Source organism: Myotis davidii, unplaced genomic scaffold (genome assembly GCF_000327345.1).
Source record: "Myotis davidii unplaced genomic scaffold, ASM32734v1 scaffold120, whole genome shotgun sequence".
NCBI lineage: Eukaryota > Metazoa > Chordata > Mammalia > Chiroptera > Vespertilionidae > Myotis > Myotis davidii.
Window position 1 is genome coordinate 6,219,728 of NW_006294778.1, and position 24,630 is coordinate 6,244,357.

The 24,630-nt window shown below is 40.9% G+C and overlaps 1 protein-coding gene across 3 annotated transcripts in view; it reads right to left on the minus strand.

Annotated features, from left to right (window-relative positions):
• Positions 1-24,630, minus strand: part of ANO4 (anoctamin 4) — a 241,271-nt gene that overhangs the window by 53,225 nt on the left and 163,416 nt on the right. For all 3 annotated transcript variants that reach the window (XM_015567602.1, XM_015567603.1, XM_006769374.2), the window contains 3 exons: positions 7,472-7,578; positions 3,420-3,475; positions 775-896 (listed from right to left, as the gene is read on the minus strand). In XM_015567602.1, the coding sequence (XP_015423088.1) occupies positions 775-896; positions 3,420-3,475; positions 7,472-7,578 (285 nt within the window). The remainder of the gene's footprint in view (positions 1-774; positions 897-3,419; positions 3,476-7,471; positions 7,579-24,630) is intronic.

The following is a 24,630-nucleotide window of genomic DNA, read 5'->3' on the forward strand; positions in this document are numbered from 1 at the left end:
CCAGGGGGGAGTGAAACAGAAAGTGAATTGTCTTATTATTTCATTTTCCTCTGGGCTCATTTTTTGAGGGCCCCCGTAAAAGTAAAACAAATCCAGCTAGTCGAGGAAATGAGACATGACTTTCTCTTAAATAAGGAATCCACGAGGTGGGGATTGTAGCTACCCAGGCTTAATAACCAGTTTCTAAATAAATAATGAGATGTCAGAGCTGAATACTCCCATGGCAGAAAGTTGGGCAAATAGTAAAAAAGTACATTCTCACTGCACAATTATCATTAATTGTTAAAAACCTGATATACTCTTTTGACCTGCAGTATTAAAACCATCTTTAGAGGTTATTAGTTTCGAATGAAAATTAAAATAAACCTGAATTTTATTAGTAATGGCACCACCATGTATTCCTTACCTCATAGTAACTAATATTCCATTTGTCACTCAGTATATATAAATAGTGTCACTTCTCTACGATTGTTACTGATAATTTGTCAATGAGTCAGATGGGTGACCTGCTCCCTATGGAGTCATGTGGGAGACCTAGCTGATCTCACAGGCTCTTTCCTGAGGCTTCTTTGGAGGAAACACCATCCTCATCAGAGGGAGGTCTGGTTTACCAAGAATGACCCATGGCCTCTGAAAGTTGCCTTCCTAGGAAGAAGCCAAATTAGAACCAGAGCTGTGCACTCCAGACTGTTTTGTTTTTTTTCTCACCCCAGCAGACAGTCTGCCCTAATCATTTCGTGCAAGTTTTATATGTAAAGCTGGTTAAAAACTCACCTTACAAGATCCAAAGGCTGGTATTTGTACCACACGCCCCAGGAGGCCCAGCACTCATAGAGCAGGTGTCGGTGGTTTTCCGCTCCGTGGGTTCGAATGGAGTTTTTACTTCTGTAACCTCCCTGAGAGGGAAACACCACTGCCCATGAGCTGATGCCCACAGGAGCCACAAGGAAAGTTAACAGGAATACTAGTCTCTTACAGCAGAAGTAGCAACAGAGATGATGCGAGGAAAAAAAAAAAAGGATCCATACTATTGAAGGGAAAGAAGTGTGATGAGTTACTCTGGACATTATCTTGCTGAGGATCCTGTGTAGTAAGAAGCACGTGTTTGCTAGAATCACGCAGGTTTGATCTGGGTTCAGATTCAGTTCTGCTTTCTTAGCGAGGAAACCTTAAACCAGGGGTCCTCAAACTTTTTAAACAGGGGGCCAGTTCACTGTCCCTCAGACCATTGGAGGGCCGGACTATAGTTTAAAAAAAAAACTATGAACAAATTCCTATGCACACTGCACAGATCTTATTTTGAAGTAAAAAAACAAATACAATATTTGTATTTGCATGTGGCCCACGGGCTATAGTTTGAGGACCCCTGCCTTAAACTGTCTGAGCCTTGGATTCCTAGTTCATAATGGGACTAATAATAATAATATCTGTCTCATTAGGTTTCTTCTGTGATTTGAGTGAATAAGGTGTCTTGCTTCCTGATAAGGAGGCCATGCCCAAGACCTAGTAGTTCTCTTTCCCACCTTTGTCAAGAGTGCTCGGTGAACAGCCACAGCTGTAACCTTGTCACTGGCCTTATCTCTGAGAGAACGCAGGAATGTAAACGCTGGACGTCACCTCAAAAATCAGACAAATTCAAAATGAATTTGACCTTCACATTGAACAAATGAGGAGACCAAGGGCCAGAGAGGTGGGGTTTACCGAGTTCAGGTAATGGCAACACTAGATTCATAAACAGAAAAGGCACTCACTCCCTGGAGGGGACGTAATTATTGGGAAGTCCTTTGAACCTGAGAAGTCCTTTTTTAGTAGAAAGTAAATAGCGCTGAGAGACAGGAAACGGGTTCTAGTCTCAGCTCAACTACCAACTCCCAGTGTGACTAGAGGTGAGCTAATCTTTCTCTAGACCTCCAAATTTCTTTTGATTTTTAACATGAAACAAGGGCACCAATATCTGCCCTTCCTGCCCCTGAAGGTTGTTATGAGGATAAGTAATGTAATCAAGGTCAACTCAGAGTAAAAAGTCAAAGGAGGAATTATATTATTGCAGCTGCTGTTAATAATTTGGATGTTCTTTTAGGGCTTTACCAAGATAGGAAAACCACAGAGATGGCCCTGAGTTACTCGGTGAGGTTTCATAGCTGCTTCTCCTTAGACACTCTCATGCCTGCCATCCACTCACCTGCACAGGTACATCTGCCCATCTACCATTGCTCAGACACTGGCCTTACTAGGAGCAAGGGCTGGGCAGTGGGAGGGCACAGGACTTACTGAAACTATTTCTTGGCAACGAATAACTCCAGGAAGCCACGAGATGTTTTGGTGGGAAATGTGTCTTGGGAGTCCAGAGGCACCTGTGTGTGGCTCCAGAAAACCTTTGTGTCAACGTGTTTGCTTCTGTGACACTAAAGGATCATTCCAAAAGTGTTTCATGGCAGACTGCAACCAGGGTCTCAGACCAGAGCTGCTAGTTTTGTTAATGAACCAGGTCTTAAAAATTCTAAGTCACTTTTTACATCCTCCTGGTGCTGAAATCGAGGGAAGAAACACTGTTAGCCAAATGAAAAGGCTTGCCATTTGGGGACAGTTGGAACTGTCCTCTAAACTGTTTCTTGGCAAACTGTTAACATTGTTCCCAAAATTATTGTTTAACAATAGTTTCTCCCTGGTGTTTGTGATGTTCTAGAGGACATGCACCATGATACGTATCTTTGTATTTTCTATATCATACAGTGACCAGTATAGCGTAGGGGCACAAAACTATGAGCAAGACAATAATGTCTCATCAATAATAAAAACTACACGTGTAAAGAGAATTCTGGGTGAAATAACTCAAAAGCTAATGGAGAAATTGAGTTAAGGGTAACCACGGTTACATTTACAAAGGTCCTAATATATGACAAAGAGTGTATAGTAAATGAGAAAATAAAAAAGTAAAAAAGAATTGTGTGTTTTAAAAAAATCAGAATGCATATTTCTTAAAAGAGCAATGATAAGTACAATACCATTAATTTCCATTTCTCACCCTTTGGTTACCAGAGACTTTGCAAGATGGCTTCCTACCACTCTAAAGAATAACTATACACTTCTTTGTTGCAAAGACTATGTATTTCAGGAACATTTCCCACCTGGGTCTGGTGAAATTTTCAATGCCTCTTTAATTTTATGACTTGGAGTCCCTCAGCTATTCCTCTGAATTCATGCTGAGTGGCTGCTGTTTCAAGTATTCTTACAATTATATTAAAAGACACATAGAAATAAACCAAACTACGCTGGGTCACAAGGCAAGGAGGCCTAATTATCTACTGAACAAATTAAATTCACGCTGAACAAATGTCACATCAACAAACTCAATTAATGGCTGTTCCCAGAAGCTGATTGCAAAACAAGAAACTGACAGAAGAAGGGGCAGGACATACCTCGTGCAGAGGGAACGCAGCTTCATAGGAGCCATTGGTAAGCAAGCGATTCAGACCTAAACAACACAAAGTCCAATCCCAATTAGTACAGAGTTCCAACTCTCACAATGTTCAAGACTAATGTAAGGGTGGCACTTTTTGATGAAAGCCATCTAGGTTTTCAAAAGGGATGGGAACCCCAACAGTTTAGAAACAGAGTTGCTAGGAAACTGGAATCAAGAGCTGGGAATTTTCAAACAGAAAACAATGAAGCTAGTACAGTGCCTGGCATAGAGACAAATGCTCTAAGAGAAGGGGACAGATTTATCATATTGAAACATGATGCTCCCTCAGGAGCTCTTCTGTTTTTACCCAAAAGCTTCAAATATGGACAAATCTAACTCTCCTGCATTGGACTAGTGTTGTGTCTTTGGAAAAATCCTCTTGTCCTCAGGCCTCCATGTTCTCATCCATAAAATGGGGGAGAGGTGTCAAATATGTGGAGATTGAGCCACGCTGGCCAGGCTGGATATAACTTTTAAAACAGCTTTATTGAAGTAACTGACACATAATAAATGACCTATGTTTAAAACATGCAGTTGGAGGAGTTTTGACGTGTATACACCCAGGAAATTATCAGCACAATCAAGAGAATAAACATGTCCGTCACCCGCAAAGCTTTATCATGCTACTTTGCAATCTCCCACCCTCCCTATGCCGTCTCCAAGGCAAACATTCGTCTGCTTTCTGTCACTATCGATCAGTCTGCATTTTCTGAAGTTTTATATGAATTGAATCATACAGTACTTCTTTCACCGAGTACAATTACTATTTTTTAAAATATGTTTTATTAAGTTATTGATTTGTTTCTTTTATTTATGAAACCAGAGGTAACAATGAAACATCAGGTTAACAGAGCATTTGCAGTTTTACTTCATGTTTTTTAGCATAATGCCTGATCCAGAGTAGACAATTCACTCTGTAATTGGTTATTTCTAATTTCCAGTTCAACATTACGTATTTTCATAGTTCTTGAATAGAACTCTCCACTTTTCATGAAATGAGAAAACTAGCAAGAAAATTTCTTACTAGTGGTAATATTAAACTTCCTGTGTTCCTTCAGAACATTAAAAAAACCAAACCCAACACTTTCTCTGCCCTTCGTTTGTCTTCATCTTGACTAGTTGTAAAAACAGCTCAGTTTTGAGATGAAAAATTAAGCACAATAATTGCTGTAGGGCCTCCTTATACACAGTTTTTGAGTGTATAAAGATGCTATGGTTAGACTTTAATCATGTTAAAAGATTTTTCAATTCAGTTCAACAGCACTTCTACAAGATGCCAGGTCCTGAGCTAGGCAAGGATACAAAGATAAACAAGGCAACTCTTTTACAATTAAGGAGCCTATTATCTAGATGAGCAGTTTTCAGATGAAGATTCTCAGCACACCAGTGTGTCACAGTGAGTGATGAGGTGTGCCTCAGACTATAATACCAATATTAGTAGAGGCATTATTTTAAAAAATATTTGCACTTTATAAAGTAATTCAGAATAGCTACTGCCAAAACCATTTCACTTGTTTTCAAGAAACAATATTCACTGGGGAAAAAAGTATGATAAAAATTAGGTATAGCATATCCTAAGTTTGTTTTAAAAATCACATGGACAAATAGGGGGTAAATATAAAGAAGCAATTAATGCAATATTGACATTATTTAGCACACCAAAATGTTAACAGTGGTTCTCGTTAGGTGGTTAAATTTTCATGTCACTGAAAAGAAATAATTCACGGTAATAAGAGTTGTAAGTGATTCATTATCAAATAAACACACAAAAACAACTGCCATGTGAATTCAGAGGAGGGACAACTCCTTCAAGCTAGAATGGTCCCGGAGCACTTTATGCAGAGGGTGCGTCTCAAGGATGGACGACGCTGCAGAGAATATGAAGACATGCTAACCTACTACACTACTGCGGTTCAGACAGGTTCAGTGTCACCATTCCTACCCACACTGACTCACTGAAAATACTACTCCAGTGATACTCAGATCTGGACTGAGTAACGGTCTATCTCTCCCTATTACATTTTGATGTATGCAGCTTGGGATCAAAGTAATTTTTGGCAGCTTCAATGTACTAGTGACTCACACTGAGCTGCATTTAGCTAAGCCTCTCCAGTCTGTTGCTTCCCCGATGTTGAGCAACATTTCTCCCACAGCACCAGGGTACCTGCGTTGCTGACTGTGAGTGTAAGACTTTACATTTACAAACTCTCAAATGTCATCATGTTGGATTTGGCTGAGATGCCCAGATCCCTGCGCTCAGTTAGGCTCCTGACTCCAATGGCTAACATACTAAAGGCCTCCTTCCAGTCTCCACTCCCCCTGAAAGCTTGATGGGCAGGCTGGTTAGGCTAAGTGCCAGTTATCAATTTATCGCCCCCTTTCATCCTAAACCAGCGGTTTCAACCTGTGGGTCGCGACCCCTTTGGCGGTCGAACGCCCCTTTCACAGGGGTCGTCTAAGACCATCCTGCATATCAGATATTTACATTACGATTCATAACAGTAGCAACATTACAGTTATGAAGTAGCAACGAAAATAATTTTATGGTTGGGTCACAACATGAGGAACTGTATGTAAAGGGCCAGAAGGTTGAGAACTACTGCTCTAAACATATTTAATTGCCAGCTTTGCAATAATGGAGCTGGACCTTGTAAATATTTCTCCTTTGTCCGATGGCACAATGTGGAACGTTGTTAGCAGAAGGCCCTGGAGGGACACTAGAGGAGGGAGGAGTTTGTCTCCCTGATACCAGTGTGCTCCTCTCAGCAGGCTTCTTCATCACATGGTTTCCATGGCACCCAGCTGCTGCAGTGCACGGTGGCGAGCAGTACAGGGCACCTCCCCAAGGGCAGGAGTCCCCTGAATAGCCTCACAGAGCAGTGCTGCTGATGCAACACTCCCAACGAATGGCTTCCCCAGAACCCTCTAGGCAGCTTCTTCCTGTACAGGAGGGGCAGATTCCCAGAGTTCTGTTGGCCTGGAGCCCCCAGCCAACTGCTCTGCTGCCCAGTGAACCACAGCTGCACCCCATCCTACAGGGTATGGAGCTCAACTCTGTTGGGGGGAGTCTTTTAGGGTGGTGGCTGCTCCTAACACCTGTTATTCCTCTTTACAGTTCTTCTTACTCTTTACTGGTCAATCCTCCATTCCTCCAATCCTGTCACAGCTGATTTTTTATATTAAACTTTCCCTCCTCAAATTATGTGGGATTTTTGTCTCCTGATTAGACCCTGACTGAGATAGCTCATTATTATTCAAACCACTGATAAAAATCTGTTAGGACAGAGATAAGGATAAAGCCACCCAAATCTTCCTGATAATGTAATAATCTGTTTAATGAGGCAGGAAATTTGGTAATATAATATGGAAAAGTTCTTGTAATAATGTACAAAGTATAAGTTGTGGGAGCTGTTTAATGGAGGAGGTGATTATCTGGAGAATTTACTGATGTGGGAAAGCTCATCTCTGCACTTGCATTTTCCTCTGTCTGCAATGCCTCCCCTTCCCCACTCCATCTGCCCACACCTGTCATGTCTTAGTTCAAAGTTCAGCTTCTTGGTGAAGCGTTCCCTGACCACTCCATCTCAGCTTGAACTCACCCCCACCCCTTCCTATTCTATTTCTGAATCATTATCCATGTCAATTTTTTCATGTTACTTAGTTGTCTGCTTTTAACTTCTTAAACATAAGCTTCAGGAGAGAATTGTGCTCATCTCCCCAACATCTGGTCCAGTGCCTGGCACGTAATGGGCATTCCATAAATATTTGTTCAATTGAGAGAATTCCTTCATGATCTTAGATAAATGAGATAGCAAGCTATTGAACAAAGAGATCTAAGGATGCTATTAAGATGTTACACGTGTGAGTTACCCATCAAGGGCAAAGTCAGAGGTTTCACAAATGATGAGCATTTCTGGAATGGATATTAACTTCATAAAGCCACAGGAAAAAATGTGCAATCCCCCCAAAATCAAATACAGCTTTTTTTATACTAATGCACTAACTTACCAATTTTGTTTTTTCCTTCTTCATACTTTATTCTTTGTAAAATATGGTGTACGATTCTACTTCTCGTGGCGTTGTTGAAGAAAGTGTCTTTGTTGTGTATGATGAAGCTGCACACACATAGTGAAAACACAAGGTGAGGACTCATTGCAGGTGAGGGATCTAATCTTTGATACCATTTGGTATTGCTCAGACATGGTATCTTCAATCACTCATAGAGAAGGTATGTCTAGAACAGCATCAGAGAGCCCAGAGGTCACACCAGGCGCAGGAGGCTCACAAATCTGAGTACTTTTGGTTCTCAGTCTCCCAAGCATGAACATCATGATGCCAGGAAGGAGCTAGAGCTAAACAAAATTAAGAAACCTAATAATAAACTAATAGCAAGTCTAGGCCTCATGTCTTGTTTTTTTTTTTCTTCTCAGTATGGTCATTAGATAAATTAAACTAAAAATGTATATTATTCTTAACTTCCCTTCTTTTTTTCCCCATACTGATTTTTCAGGAATTTTGTTATCTGAAACTGGCTTGGGTGGTGGATATAGGAGTTCAGTAATGAGCTCTGAATCAGGAGTGAGGTGAGTATCTAGAAATCACCTCTGCAGGACCACCCAGCCCCCAAACTTTCCCACAGGGCTATACACACCCCACGACCTTGGTTGTTTTTTTTAGTAGGTGTTCCTATGCTACTGAGAGGTTCCTACGCTCAAGTGATAAATGAGCTTCCAGAACTATGTAATCCAGCATGAAACAGCCTTGTCTTCAATCACTCATAGAGAGGGCATGTCTAGACACATGAACTGATTCTTTAGAGAGGTATTTTCCTCTCAGAAATGGGTTGATAGAAAACTAGAGCTACTATAATTGTTTCATACATTGTAAAGGACTCAACAAATTTTTATTGGTACTTTATATGAGTTGGACACCACATAAGACATATCAATGTTGGTGGCGATTGCCCTCAAAATCCAGGTCAGAAGACACCTCTCCAGCAAGTCTCCCCACTCCTCCAATTGCACTCCTGCCCCCCAAAAGAATCCATTACTCTCTCTGCTGAGGTTTTTCTTATCTTGAAACGCATGAATTTATTGATCATGCTATACTGTCATTTATTTGTTTTCATTCATTTACTCAGCGAATGTTTTCTGAGGGCAGTCTGTAAGGAACTGATTATACAATGCTAAATAAAGCAGATGCTTACAAGCCAGTGGGGAAGACAAACCATAGCAGAAATGAACATGATCGTAGGACAAAGATGGACAGAATCCTCCTCCTTCTGTGTGCTTTTCTCCCCTATAAGACCATGAACTCATTCAGGACAAAAGGCCGAGTCATCATAATTTCTGTGGCTCCAGAATCTAGTGAGTGCCTGGTACACAGTACGGGTGGAGATTTTTGAATAGCAGTAAATGAGGGTCATGGGGAGTTATGTTGGAAAAAAAGGCTATTAAATGCTTTTCTTCAAGAAGATGGATTCTCAAGAGCTGTTCAAATGATGGGAGGACGAGATAAAACTGGCCTGGGTGGTCAGGTATGGGGTCTGGTTTGAGAATGGGATTGGGAAGGTCAGTTTGGGAAAACATATAAAGGAGAGAAAGGCCAGAGAGTATGAAGACAAAATGTATAAAAACAAAATATGAAGACACATTTCCTCTCACTTTTACTGCTCTTGGATTCTGTTACAGAATGCTGTTCTCAGAAAAAGGTAATGTGACTTGATGGATGAGAGATAAATGCTACGTGGGTGAAAGTCACAGCATTTATCTGATATTGTCTGTAGGGTTTTGCGAAAACATTTTGAGGCATTAAAGAAGAAGAGGGGAAAACCAAGAGTTACCTTGAATGTGGTTAGCTTTATTTTATCCTCCTCTGTTTATCCACCTTATTTGAGACAGACCATTACATTTTAACACCAAATAAAAATGTCATAAAGAAATAGACGACAAATAAAAAAGCCCATTGGGACTCACAATTTCAGGGGATGATGGAAAGCTGATAAGCACGGCCATGCCTGACAAGATTCTGGGCTAAAAGCCCACGTCCCTCCTCCTTTGCATGGATTCCTGCTTCCTTCTTTTTAGTACATGACGTTGTGAGCTCAGGTAATAGGTCTCTAACATAAGCGCTACAGACAAGCTTCAAAAGTGTGTTTTCCTCTTCTTTACACATACGTTGTACCTGGAGCCTGGAGATTCTATAGTGGGAACAAACTTATGGAGCCTGGGCCAGCCACTGTTCTAAGCACTCTGGATGTTAACTCATTCAATCCTTATGATAAGCCAGGAGTTAAGTCCTTTATAGCCTCACCTTACAGGTGAAGAATGAGAGAGGTTAAGTGATGTGCCCCAAGTCAGTCAACTAATAAGAGGTAGAGGCAACTAATAAGAACTCGGGCAGTCTCACCTGCCTCCCTGGAGATTGGCTTTCCTTGGGATCAGCCCAAGAGTTGCTCTGCTTGGAATGCTTTCCTTGCTTCTCATCATCCTTTGACCCTCACCTCAGGGCACATCCCCCTCCACGGGTGTGCCTGACTCCTCCACCCTCACCCCTAAAAAGTGATGCGGGCTATAAAATGAAGGAAGGAGAAAACCTTTCATGGAGGAGGGAGGCGGGCTTTTAGCTCCAATATCACTCCTGCTTTCCCTTAGACTTAGAAGGGAGACAGCCTCAGTAGAAACCCTGGCTTTGTCACTTTCTATGTGGTATTAGGACCACCCCTCAACTTCTCTGGGTTTCGGTTTCCTCATCTGTGAAAATGGGGATAACCCTGTAATCTAAGCATGTCAACCTCACGGCCCATGGGCCACATGTGGTCCACCATGAATATTTTTACGGTCCAGCCAATATAAGGGTGTGAGCAGTTATTTACAATTATGAGAGAAAATAAGTCTCCTGTCAGATCCAGAATTAAAGACATTCACCTTGAGTCAGTTTTGAAAGTAATCACTGCGAACAAGATTTCCCCTGAAGTAAGAAAGACAGTAGCAGAGAAGAGATGCCAAGCGCCAGGAAGAAAACATTCATTTTACCATTGCTCTTGTTCTTTATTTTTTATACTATACTTTTCGAAATAAACCTACGTTTCTATGAAAATTGAAGCTTTTGGGGGTTTTTGCAGCCCATATAAACTTAAACCTTGTTTATTTGGCCCATGTTAGCCTTTGAGTTTGACAGGCTTACTGTAATCTCTCATAGGGTTTCTGTAGAATTGGGCAAGATGATGAGCACTGCTGAGTCCAATGTCTGGCATTCAATAAGCGCTCTAGGCTGTCATCATTGCTCTCACTGCTGTGACATTATATAGACTTTGTCCACCTGCACACCTGACTTCTCAGTGTGAGCTTCTTGAGGCAGGGACCAGCCATGCTCTCATCTCTGTATCCCAGCACTAATACGGGGTTTGGCACATGGCTTGTCCTTAAAGATGACTCAACTGAGCTGACCTTTTGGAGAATACGGAGGTTATGAGAATCTCATCTCCTTCTACCTTGGCCTCTACTCCTGCTTCCTGGAAATCTTTCCACTCACTCCATCTTCCCAGCTACCATCTGAGCCATTCATTCTCTCCACAAACCACCTGTGTAAGGATCTTCCTGTAGGGTGTGGAGACATCTCATTTTGTCTGTCACTCTTTCAAAGTGGAGGCTAGGAGAAGAACAGCGATGATTGCCTACATCATGGTTCTCAAGCTTTTCTTAGCCACTTAGCCAAGACAACTTGCTTCAAAGGAAATCACACACACACACACACACACACACGACAGAAGCCAAGCTGTTCTGTCAAACATAAGCCTTGGTGTTCAGTCTCTGAGGTGTCCGGGCTCCACCCAGGCTTAGAAACCCAGCTGTTTGCACACATTGCTGCGGGGGCAACAAATTGGTACAAATTCTGTGAGGGCTACTTGACAAGGTCTATCAAAATTATGCATATATCCTCATTACAGCAGTTCCTCTTGTGGACATTTATTCTACAAAAACACTCACCCACATGCAAGGTGACAGATGTACAAGAATGTTCATTATGGCGTGGGTTATAACAGCAAAATCTGGAAATGGCCTCAATAATTCATCGGGGGGAGGGGGCGGAGGCGAATAGGATAAATAAACGATGGTACAAATTTCAATGTAATACTAGGCAGCTGTAAAAAGATTAAGGGTGCTCACTGTAGACATAAAAAAACCTCTGAGATACTGCAAGAGTAAAAACAAGGTTCAAAACAGTCACATGGCTATGTGTGTCGGAGGAAAACATGTGCAAATATAGCTATCAACATGCTGACATATATTTGCTGGTGCATACATAGAATACCTAGGGGAGGACACAGACACATCTGGAAACACTGGCTGCCTCTGGGGAGAACTCAGTGGCTGAGAAGGTAGGAAGAAAAGGTCTCTGTACACACTTAGAAAATTTTTATCACATGTACTACCTATAAAAATGGAACCATTTTTTTTTAAAAAGAAAATTTAAAGAGAAAAATGGAATTTCTGTTCTAGGTCTGTTCTCCCCTCCCCCCTTGAGAGGTGAGGAGGGGAAACACTGCTGAATTGGTAGAGGAGGATCACTGACATGATTGAGGATCTAAATATACATTTTCTTCTCCTGCCCCTTTGGAGGGGTCAGTAATATGCACCAAATCACACAACCAGCAGGTAGTGAGGAGGGATAAAAAAACATCTGTCTGGCCCTGGCTGGTGCAGCTCAGTTGGTTGAGCATCCTCCTGTGCACCAAAAGGTCACAGGTTCAATTCCCAGTCAGGGCACATGCCTGGGTTGCAGGCTTGATCCTCAGTAGGGGGCATTCAGGAGGCAGCCGATCAGTGTTTCTCCCTCTCTGTCCCTCTTCCTCCCTCTCTCTCTGAAATCAATTATTTATTAAAAATCACCTCCTTACTATCCAGCTAAGGCAGTCACTCTCCTGCCTCACAAGTTGCTCTCTCTGTATTCCATTATCTTGTTTTATTTCCTTCTTATATTTTCCTCTCTAAAAATTATTATTGGGGTGGGAGTGGGAAAAGATGTACCCACATGTTCATTGCCTGCCCTAACTTGAATATTCTAAAAATCAGTTTATTTTATCATTATGCTTTTTATGTAACACTACTTGGGGAAAATAAAGGCAATGAAGAAGCTTTTAAAACTGGTTTAATACCAATTTTATGGAATTACTGAGACTGATAAAACAAACGAATATCCTCAAAGGTATGAGAAATCTCCATGTTTAAAACAGGGGTGGAGGCATCTGGCCGTATAAGGCCCAGGGAATCGTTTGGCCTGGTGTGCCCGGCATCAGGGGTGAGTTAATTAAATGTTTGACCAAATATAGCAGGCTAATGTTGAAGCTGGTAATTTTATATGCCCCACAACTGATGTTATACATGTCCAAATGGCCCTTGGCAGAAAAAAAAGGTTCCTCACCCCTGGTTTAAAACTTCAAGTAATATATTTCTCAAGAAGCGTCTAACTACCTACAGATGGTGCTGGACAGTTAATTTAGAATTACAGCCACATTACTGACCTGTATAATTTTAAACTCCGAAGGCATCGGGCAAGTAGGAACAGAACCAGGTAACTGGTCAAGGCATGTTTCTTGGCCTGGAGTGGAGGAGCTTGAAGCATGTGCACTGACGGCTCTGTGCTTCCTGCTCTCCATCAGGAATGGAAGCATCTATTGTAATGATCCTGGCAGCTGGAAACGTAGGGGCAGTTAACTGGTCTTTTCCATTAACAGGCCTCTGGTTCAAGAAGGACCATACTTGAAGAGCTGCTTCCAAGGATACTCATCCCCAAACGAACCTGACGTTGGAACATGAGATCCTGGACATTGAGCCTGATGCCAGATTGGGATGAGACCTTCGGGGATCCTTGAATGGGAAGGACTACATTTTCTAAGTGGAAGAAATGTGATTAAAGTGTGGTCAGAGGGAAGATGGTACTACATTGCAAAAAAGGGCCACAATTCTTCTGGGCCCTGTACACACCCCCCTTTGTCAATTTCTTGCTTCCTCCATCAACAGTTAGACTCTACCTCTCCACCTCTCAAATCGGAGTGGGATTTGTGACGGGATTAATACAGAATGTGGCAGAAGTGATTTTTGTGAGAGTTCTGAGCCCAGGCCCAGCTCTGTAGCTTCTACTCCTGTCTGCTTGAAGTGCTGCCCCAAGATTGCTAATGTGAAGAAGCCTGAAATTAAATATTTCAGGAAACTTCCTTAATTAGATTTTAAATAGAGATTTCTTTTTTTTTTAACAAGGAGAAGCAAAGGTGATACAGTTAACTGTCACTTAAATTATGTTCTCAAATTAATGACAATCTAAGTAAGAACAAAGCAACCAATTAATTCTTTTATGTGACAAGACCTATTTTGAGAGATTTTGGGGGCTTTCGGCAACCGCAGTGCAATCACTAGCTTCTTATCTCAAGTATACTTGTTATGAGTAAAAGAATGAGATGATTATCAGGCTAAATATATAATATTCAGAGTTCCGACTGCTCAGTAAAGACTTTCAAGCCTCATTTTAGGATTAAGGTGATAAGCTCCTGCAATATAAAGCAATGTCAGACATTTTTCTTATTCCAATGGTCATTTCTAATTGCACTTCATAATATCGTCTTTGCTATTTGAATGTTAAATATAAACTAAGAAATACTTCCTCTTGAGAATTCCAGATAAAGATGGAAAATTAAACACTTCTATTCACTTTTCCTCTCTCTCAAACCCCATAAAAATAATAATAAAGTGTGTGTGTGTGGTGTTTAAATAAAGGTATAAATATTCAAGGAACAAAGATAGTAAAGAACAATAGCAACCAAATGTTGTAATATGAAATGCAGACAGATAAGTGGTAACAGACTTAGGAGACCAGAAAAAAAAGCTAAACCCTAAATCAGCTCTGGGGGAAACCAAGAACAATCATATTTATGCTGTAAAATCTCATAAAATTTTAGAACCAGTGACCTCTAGAAATAAGATAAATGGGATTATAGAATGGGTACTAGTTAAAAGCTGTTTAAGGAGATGCTAGATGCCCATATCCTCACCTGTACTCTACCAGACAACTAGAGTTTGGTTTTAGTTGTGTGGTTATAGGGTAATTCAGTCTCTGAACTGTGAGATATCAGGCATGGTTAAGGGTAGAGGTACCATAGTGAAAACTGAAGGATCAATTGCATCCTGGAGGCTGAGACTCCCAGTTTATTCATTCCCTTAGACTCCAGAATACTGGCAGCCAGGCCTTGACTTTCCAGGCAGAAGACTGGCAAATTCTTCCCTGGGGAATCTGAGCAACCTAAAATGAAAGGAACCACTCAGCCATTTTCCTACAATGAAGTCCACAGTCGGAGGTCCCACCTATTACTCTGAACTTATACTCAAGTTTTGCATTTCCTATCCTTAAGTATGGACAACCAACCAAAGAGTACTAGGTATCTGAAGAAATCCATTAAACTCCATTAGACAGTCATGATGCATAAAGCCACATATGACATGCCCCCAGCTAACATAATATTCAATGCTGAAAAGCTGAAAGCTTTTCCTCCAATAATCAGGAACAAGTCAAGGATGCCCACTCTCACCACTTTTATTCAACACTAGATGGCTGGAGCAGAAAATTCGTGCATGTGTGTGTCGGGGGGGGTCCCCTCAGCCCAGCCTAAACCCTCTCCAATCTGGGACATCCCTCTCACAATCCTGGACCACAGCTCCTAATCGCTCACCTGCCTGCCTGCCCAGTCGCTCCTAACTGCTCCCCTTCTTGCCCCCTGCCGCCTGATTGCCCCTCACTGCCTCTACATGCCAGCCTGATCACCCCACGCCGGCCTGATCACCCCTAACTGCCCTCCCCCCTGCTGACCTGGTCACTCCACATTGCCTGCTTGTTCAGCTATTTCATCGGACCTCACTAACCCCTGTCGGCCTGGTTGTAGGCAGCCATTTTGTGAGGGTGTGAGAGTTAATTTGCATATTACCTCTTTACTTATAGGATAGTATTGGATGTTTTAGCCAGAGCAATTAGGTAAGAAAAAAATAAATAAAAGGCATCCAAATTAGCAAGGAAGATATAAAACTTGCTAGTTGTACATGATTTGATATTATATATAAAAAATCCTAAAAAATCCCCAAATGATTGTTAGAACTAATAAACAAATTCACTGAAATTGTAGAACACAAAATCAATATACAAAAATCTGTTGCATTTCCATATACTAATAATGAACTATCAGAAAGAAAATTAAGAAAGATATCCCATTTATAAGTATACCAAAAAGAATATTTAAGAATAAATTTAATCCTACAGTGAAAACTATAAGACAGTGATGAAACAAACTGAAGAAGACACAAGTAAATGGAAAGATATTGTATGCTCATAGATCGAAAGAATATTGTTAAAATGACCATGCTAGCCCAAACAATCTACAGGTGCAATGTAATCTTTATCAAAATTCCATTACCATTTCTCACAGAAATACAACAAACAATCTTAACTTTGTATGGAACTACAAAAACCCTAAATAGCCAAAGCAATCTTGAGAAAGAACAAAGCTAGCGGCATGATGGTCCCTGATTTCAAACTTTATTATAAAGGTATAGTAATCAAAACAATATGGTATTGGCATAAAAACAGACACACAAAACAATGGGATAGAATAGAGAGCCCAGAAATAAACCTACACATATATGGTCAATTAATTTATGACAAGGAAGCCAAGCATATACACTGGGGAAAAGACAGTCTCTTCAATAAATGATGTTGAGAAAACTGGATTTTATGAAAAAGTATAAAGGTGGATTTTTTTTTTTACCATATACCAAAATTAATTCAAAATGGATTAAATACTTAACATAAGACCTGAAGAAAAGATTGGTGGTAAGATGCTTGATATTAGTTTTGGTAATGAATTTTTGAATTTTACACCAAAAGCAATGGCAAGAAAAGCAAAAAATAAACAAGTTGAACAACATCAAACTGAAAAGCTTATACACAGCAAAAAAACAAAACCATCAACAAAATAAGAAGGCAGATTGGTGGTTGCCAGAAGTAAGGCATAGAGAGGTGGGCAAAATGGGAGAAGGGGTTAAAAATTCCAGTTATAAAATAAATAAGTGATGAGGATGTAATGTACAGCATGATTTTGTTAGTTGATAATACTATATACTGTATATCCAAAAGCTGTTAGGAGAGTAAATCTTAAAAGTTCTCATCATAAGAAAAAATATGTAACTATGGGAGGTGACAAATGTTAACTAGACCTACTGTGGTGATCATTTTTCAGCATACACAAATATAATCATTGTGGTGTACACCTGAAACTAATATGTTTTGTGTCAATTATATCTCAATTAAAAAATCATTATGCTCAGAGAATTAAGATAATGGAACTGTGAAAAAAGCTCAAAATATGTTTTTGAAAAGGCAAACCATTATAGAAATGTAATAGCTCTTAGAAACTAAAAGGAAGTGAGAGCAGAAATGAATACTCAACAGAAGAATTCAAAATAAGTTGAGGAAATCTTTGGTTATAGATAACAAAATGGAGAGAAAAGATACGGGCATGAGAGAATCAGGTGAGGAAGCCCAATATCTGAAAACTAGGAATGCCAGGAAGAGAAAAAGAACAAATCACCCACAAAATTAAAAAATTATTCAAGAAAACGTCCCTAAACTGATAGACAAAAGTATTCAAGTTGAAAGGAGCCACAGAGTACCAAGTACAATAGATGAACACAGAGCCACATCCAGCTACATATATTTCAGAACACTGGGGACAAGCTTCCCTAGAGGGGAAACAGGTTCTGCAGAGAGAACTAGGAATTTGAATGTTTTTGAAGTTCTCTGCAGCAATATTGAATTTTAGAATTAAAGGAGCAAGACTTTAAAAATTCAGAAGGCAAAGGATTTTGGTCGGATATAGATGTCTATACCTAGTGAGACTATTATTACGAGTGAATTATTATGTGTATTCGCTACAGCTGCCATAACAGGACACTATGGATTGGGGACTTAAGCAACAGAAATGTATTTTCTCACACTTTTGGAGGAAGAAGCTGCTTCATGAATAGATAGACTATTTTATGAGCCTAGGACAGCCGTGGGCAAACTATGGCCCGCGGGCTGGATCCGGCCCATTTGAAAAAAAAAAAACTAAAAAAAAAAAAAAAAAAAAAGACCGTACCCTTTTATGTAATGATGTTTACTTTGAGTTTATATTAGTTCACACAAACACTCCATCCATGCTTTTGTTCCGGCCTTCGGTCCAGTTTAAGAACCCATTGTTGCCCTCGAGTCAAAAAGTTTGCCCACCCCTGGCCTAGGAGCTCAAGGGCTGATATACTAACATCTACTTCATTGGTTTAAGATAAAACAAACCTGGGCTAGAGTCTTAGTTCTGCCAAGTAAAGCTGACCTTTGAACAATATGGAGGTTGGGGCACTGACCACCCCTCCCACACCGCCCAGTTTAAAATCTGTGTAGAACTTTTGACTCCTGCAAATTTTAACTAATAAAAGCCAACTGTTGACTAGAAGCCTTACCAATAACATAGTCAATCAACACATTAAATTCTTACTTAAAAGAAGCTACATCATTTGCAGAAACACAAATCGCAGGCTGCGTAGCTTGTTTCATTTTCATCTCAGATGAAAACTTTCCAGGAGAGAGCTGTGTTTCCCCTGACTCTATGGATCGATACAAACAACCTGAATATCGAGCATCCTAATGCCAGATAAGTGACTGCAATAAAACGAGTGTTCTGAGGCTGCTGCACGTCAAGGGCACTGACAGAACATTAATCCTACCTAAATCAATCTCAGTCTCTCTCTGCCTAAAGAACTCTCTAAAGATTTCAGATCAATGAAAACAACTCCCCTCCCCCAAAGAAGTCCAAACTGAAAATAAAATACAGTAAAAGGCTGATTGCTAGAAGGATCAGTATCTTCAACTATCTATGCTGACAGGGTTAGAAAACAAATACACATGTGTACTGATAAATGTGAAATGGCAATCCTGGTTCAGTTTGAGCTGCTATAACAAATTATCATAGATCGGGTGGCTTATGAACAACAGAAATTTATTCCCAGGAGGGTGATATCTGAGATCAGGGTACTAGCAAGGTCAAGTTCTGGTGCAGGCCCTCCCTCTTCCTGGTTACAGACTTATGACTGTATCCTCACATGGTGGAAGGAGAGGGTGCAAGCTACCTCTCCAGTCTCTTCTTTAGGGGCACTAATCCTCTACACGAGGGCTCCACCCTCATCCCCCAATCCCCTCACTAAAGCCTCACCTCTTAATATCATCACATTGGTGATTAGATTTCAACATACGAATTTGTGGGAGGAGGGACACATTCAGTTCATAGCATATCCAGAACACTGACTAGCATTTTGTTTAAAAATAATGCTATTCCAGTTCAGGTCAGATATTTACCTTTACAAATATCAGTCTTTGTCACCTCAAACATTCCCTTTCTACACTGAAAGCAAATTTTCAGAGATTTTCCCCAAGGATTCTCACAGTAGTAGTAGTAATAGTACTATTAGCAGCAGTAATAATAATTGTTGTAACTATTTATTAAGTGCTTTCTATTGGCCAGGTACTAGCCAGGGGTGGGCAACATTTTTGACTCAAGGGCCACAATGGGTTCTTAAACTGGACCGGAGGGCCGGAACAAAAGCATGGCTGGAGTGTTTGTGTGAACTAATATAAACTCAAAGTAAACATCATTACATAAAAGCGTACGGTCTTTTTTTTTTTTTTTTAGTTTTATTCATTTCAAATGGGCCAGATGCCCGTGGGCCGTAGTTTGCCCACGGCTGTACTAGACTAAGGATTTTACACATGTCATTTCAATGTCTCCAAATCCTACTGTCACCACCCTCCATTCCCTCCTGCTTTCTTCCCTCCACCCCCCATGTCCTCTGTCCCTTGGGACTTTCCAGATTGGCATATTTAAATAGCTGTACTAGGGAGACGAACACTACTCCAGAAAAGTCCCCATCCTAATCCCTGTGACTGTGTTAAATTCCATGGAAAAGGGGAATTGATGTTGCAGATGGAATTAAGGCTGTTAATTAGCTGGCTTTAAATAGGGCAGTGGTTCTCAACCTTCCTAATGCCACGACCCTTTAATACAGTTCCTCATGTGGTGGTGACCCGAACCATAAAATTATTTTTGTTGCTATTTCATAACTATAATTTTGCTACTGTTATGAATCGTAATGTAAATATCTGATATGCTATATGTGTTTTCCGAAGGTCGCGACCCACAGGTTGAGAATCGCTGAAATAGGGGGACTGTCTTGGACTATCCAGGTGGATCCAATGGGACAAAAAAGTGTCCTTAAAGGTGGGAAAGGAAAGCAGAAGAGTCAGAGAAGGAGATGTGATAACAGAAGCAAGGTCAGAGTGAAGTGAGCTGATGGGACAAGGACTCCCTGCCATCGCTGGCTTTGAAGACACAGGAAGGGGTGTGCTAGCCTCTAGAAGCTGGCACAAGCAAACACACAGATTCTTCCACAGAGCCTCTGAAAAGAATGCAGCCCTGCCACACCTTGATTTTAGCCTAGAGCAGGGGTGGGCAAACTTTTTGACTCGAGGACAACAATGGGTTCTTAAACTGGACCGGAGGGCTGGAACAAAAGCATGGATGGAGTGTTTGTGTGAACTAATATAAATTCAAAGTAAACATCATTACATAAAAGGGTATGGTCTTTTTTTTTTTTTTTTTAGTTTTACTCATTTCAAATGGGCTGGATCCGGCCAGCGGGCCGTAGTTTGCCCACGGCTGGCCTAGAGGGACCCATGTCGGACTTCTAACCTACAGAACATAAGATAATTCATTTGTGTTGTCTTAAGCCACAAAATTCCTGGTCATTTGATACAGCAGCTGTAGAAACTAGTAACATCAAGAGGATAGGACTGGAGGTAGAAGGCCTGGCCTTAGAATCCAAGCCCGACCACTTGCCAATGGTGTGACCTTGGGCAAGTTGCTTAACCTCTCTGTGCCTCAGTTTCCTCCTCTACAGAATTGAGGATAAGGACTATACCTTATTCACAGGGCTAAATGAGTTTATAGTTATGAAGTACTTGCAAACTAGCAAGTACAATACAAATGAGCTATCATTATTCCTTCGATAAACTCCCTACTGTTGTATTATATCGTCTTCTCTGAGGTTGTCTGAGCTTCGAGAGGGAGCTTCTGAAACTACAATGCTTCAATACAATGACCCCAACACTGACAACCTCGGGTAGCTGGCTCGTGCAGGAGAGCTTTCTGCAGGGTCAAATCTTTAGGTGCCCATACAGGCGTGGCTGGTAAGCAGCCCGCAGGCCCAGTTCTGTGGATACCAAACACAACGACCGAACCACATCGCATACTGACTTAATAAAAATGCATACCCACAGGTTTGCTTTATTGCTTCTCAAGCACAAAATATATGCACGTGGAATATGAGGCTATTTGCTTTTTAATCAGTTCTCAACTTTAATTTCTGTGGAATGTAGCTCAAACAACCAAGATTCACACTTTGATTAGTTTAGGACTTACTGCAATATTTTGCTGAAGACATGCCTAATCTCCTGAAGAAGTTCGTGAGCATGAGCAATAAATTAATTCTCCAGACCATGCTGAGGGACTCACTGGAAACAGCTCCCAGAAAAGCCCTGCAAGGCATTTACTCTACCAAGGCTGCTGAGTGTACTGTCACTACTTCATTTAGAGGTCCCTTATCCATGTAAGAATTTCATTTCTTCCAAAGGCTAGGAAGCACTGCTTCACTAGGGGTTGATGTTCTTTGTCTCTGACAGTCAGAACCATGTGACTTACTGTGTTTCTCCCTCTACCCTGCCCGCTAGGCTTACCATCTAATTTGTTGGCTCAGTTATCAATCTAATTACGGTTATATAGACCATTGACGCCTGCCAATCTGGGTCCATTTTCTCTTAAACTTGAATGGCTACTCTAACTGATATTCACCTTGGTTCAGAATATTTCTTTTCTATTTTAGCATGTTATTCTCTTTGTCTCTAACCCACCTGAAATGCTTTAACAATAAACTCCAAAGGCAACCATATATCTTTGTATCCACAGGCTCACACTAGTGTAATATGGCTGAAAAACTGTATTCTGGCTCTGTTCATGTGGCACATACATGAGGTGGCAGCATTGTGAAGAAAACACACTTCTCTCCTGTTCACTCATCAGGCATTGACTGGAGTGACCTTGAGCAAGCCATTCCATCTCTCTGACCTTTATCTTATTATCCAGACCCTCAGAGTTGTAATGGGTAGATGGTTTAACTCTGCAATATAGAGTTATCCTATATAATAAAAGGCTGATATGCAAATTTCCCCCTTGTGAGTTTGACCAATCAGGAGTTTGATCGCTTGCTATGACGTGTGCTGACCACCAGGGGGTGGCGCAGAATGAAGGAAGGCCCTGGCTGGCAGCTGGCAGCCTTGGGTGGCGGGGAGGAAGGCCCTGATTGGCCCTGATTGCCAGTCAGGCATAGGGACTCTACTCATGCACGAATTTCAGGCACCGGGCCTCTAGTTTATAAATAATGGCCACTATTGCTTTTATCACTGCAACTGTTGCTACCACTGCTTGAAAACCACCATTTGACCAATCAATGTTTTTACACCTTGCTGCCATGGTCTGCTGGCTTGTTTGGTTGAGAGGAAGGTTAAATGATAAGAAGGCAATCAAAGGGAGGTTACAGAGAATCTCCTACCCACTGGCCCTTCAGGAACTTTCTCCCATCCCTACCAGCCCTCACTGGCCCAGCACCAAGATTTCCATGGTTAGTGCTTTCTTGAGCACTACGAGCTGTACTGTTTTGTTATTCCCTAGACTTTAAAAAATGTTTCCCTAGCTTACATCCCAGAAGGGAGAAAAAGGGAATATAAACAAATTTCAGGTCAAGTGGTCTTTGTATGCTGCCCATATATGCACATGACACATGAATTAAAATATGATGCATGAGTTAAAGATCTAAGGGTCAAGCATCATTCCTGATAGAATTTAATGGGTATAAAACTATGGATAGGGAAGGTGGTCTATCAGCAGAGCTGAGACCAAAAATAAATCACCAAGTCAGGGATAAAGTCAACTTGAACATGGAGACCATAATTGACTGACTAGTTGACTCCGTGTTTAGAATTTTCATCAGAATGTTCTGTGTTTAGGATGCAGAACAGGCTCTATCCTCCAGCAGTAGCCACAAAGCCAACTCTGCCACATAGTTAGATCTTGGCCATTCTCCAGGTGCCACTCGATGTCAATACACAGTTCCCGTCCTCAGTGGCTCAGTCTAGAAGGGGGAGCAAGTCATGTGAGCAAATTTCAGTGGAAGGGGTCTTTTATAATGTCCATTCCCTGTATGCACAGGACCCACATTACAATACTTTGTGACAACCAAGCTTTTCAAGGTGTTATATGGGAGTTATGCTGAGTTATGTGTGGTATATATCTTCATTATAGACTTCGAAAAGCTGGAAACCAAACTGCATGTATAAACATATGATCTCTTACCTGAAAATATGGCAGTTGCCTCCTAACTGGTCCCTGATTCTACTCTTGCTCTGTACAATCAGTTCTTAACACAGCAGTCAGAATAGTACTTTTCAAAAGTTCAGTGAGTTTTATATACATCCCACAGATGAATGAAATCATATGGGTCTTAGCTTTTTCTGTCTGATGTATTTCACTTAGCATGATATTCTCAAGAACCATCCATGAAAGCAACAAATGAACAAAGAAGAAAAACAACAAACAAAATAATAGTATGGTGTTTATCAGACAGAAGAGAGGTTAGGGGGCTATTCAAGGGTCAAGGGGGTCAAATATAGGGTGACAGTAGATTTGACTTTGTGTGGTGGGCACACAATGTAATAATATACAGATGATGTATCATAGGACTGTACACTTGAAAACTATATAATCTTATTAATCAATGTCACCCCAGTACATTGAATTAAACAAAAGTCGAAAAAAACTTCAGCTAGACCCATATCGCACCCTTGTAAAAGCCAAACTCTTTACAATGGCCCATAGGACTGGACATAATTGGCCCGCCCCCTATTTCCCATCTTGTCTCCTTGTCTTTTCTGCTCCAGCCACAAGGGTCTTACTCTCCCTCCAAACATGCCCCAAGGTGCTTGCAGATTAGCGCCTTGCTTTGACTGTTCCCCTCCCTGGGGCTCTCTCCCTCCCTCTCTTACCTCTTTCTAGCCTTTCTCCACTCACACCTCCTGTTTGAGGCCTAACTTGAAGAATAGAAACAGTTTTTAAAGAATGCCGTAGGCATCCTCACTTTAGCACCAATATTCTCCATTCCCCTCCCCTACTCCTCTTGTCTCTTTTTCCATATCATTCATCACCTTCTAACATGCTTTCCAGTTGGCTTTTTAAAAAAATGTTTATCTCAGCACTACTGACATTCAGAGATGGACAATTCTTTGTTGGGGAAGGGGTGGTTAGTAGCATCTTTGTCCTCTACCCTCTGGACACCAGTAGCATGCTTCAGCCCACGCTGGGACAAACAAAAACATTTCCAGGCATTGCCCAATCATCCCCTGATTGAGGACCATTGATTCATAATTCACTGCCAGTTACCCCAGCTAAAATGTCAGCTCTGGGAGGGCAGGCATCCTTGCCTTGCTGATTACTGTGGATTCCCAGGCACCCAGAACAACAATGGGCATGGAACATATGAATGAATGAATGCCCATTTAAACATATGCATTCACAGAAACACAAATTTCAGATTCCTCTATTAGGAAGTGGCCCGTATTTAATTTTATCTCACTTTTACAGATTTTCATAACAATAAAATAATGGTAATAATAGAAACAAAAAAATACAGAAAGGAATATTTTTGTGTCTGTATCTAACACAAACATTCTTCTGAAAGGCAATTCAGAATTAATCTATTTCTTGCAAGAATATTCTGCATAGCTATTATAAAAAGCGACATGCCTCGTTCCCACACTTCCTTTTCTCTACCAGCAGAAAACCTTTATTATGAGTACTGACTGTGGAAAGTAATTGTTGCAAGGGCATTACTGCTATTGCCATTTTAAGAATGAATGGCAGTGGGTGATACAGGCCGACATTCACAGGCGAGGAGGTGAAGAGGAATAAATTAATTTTTAAATGGACTTGT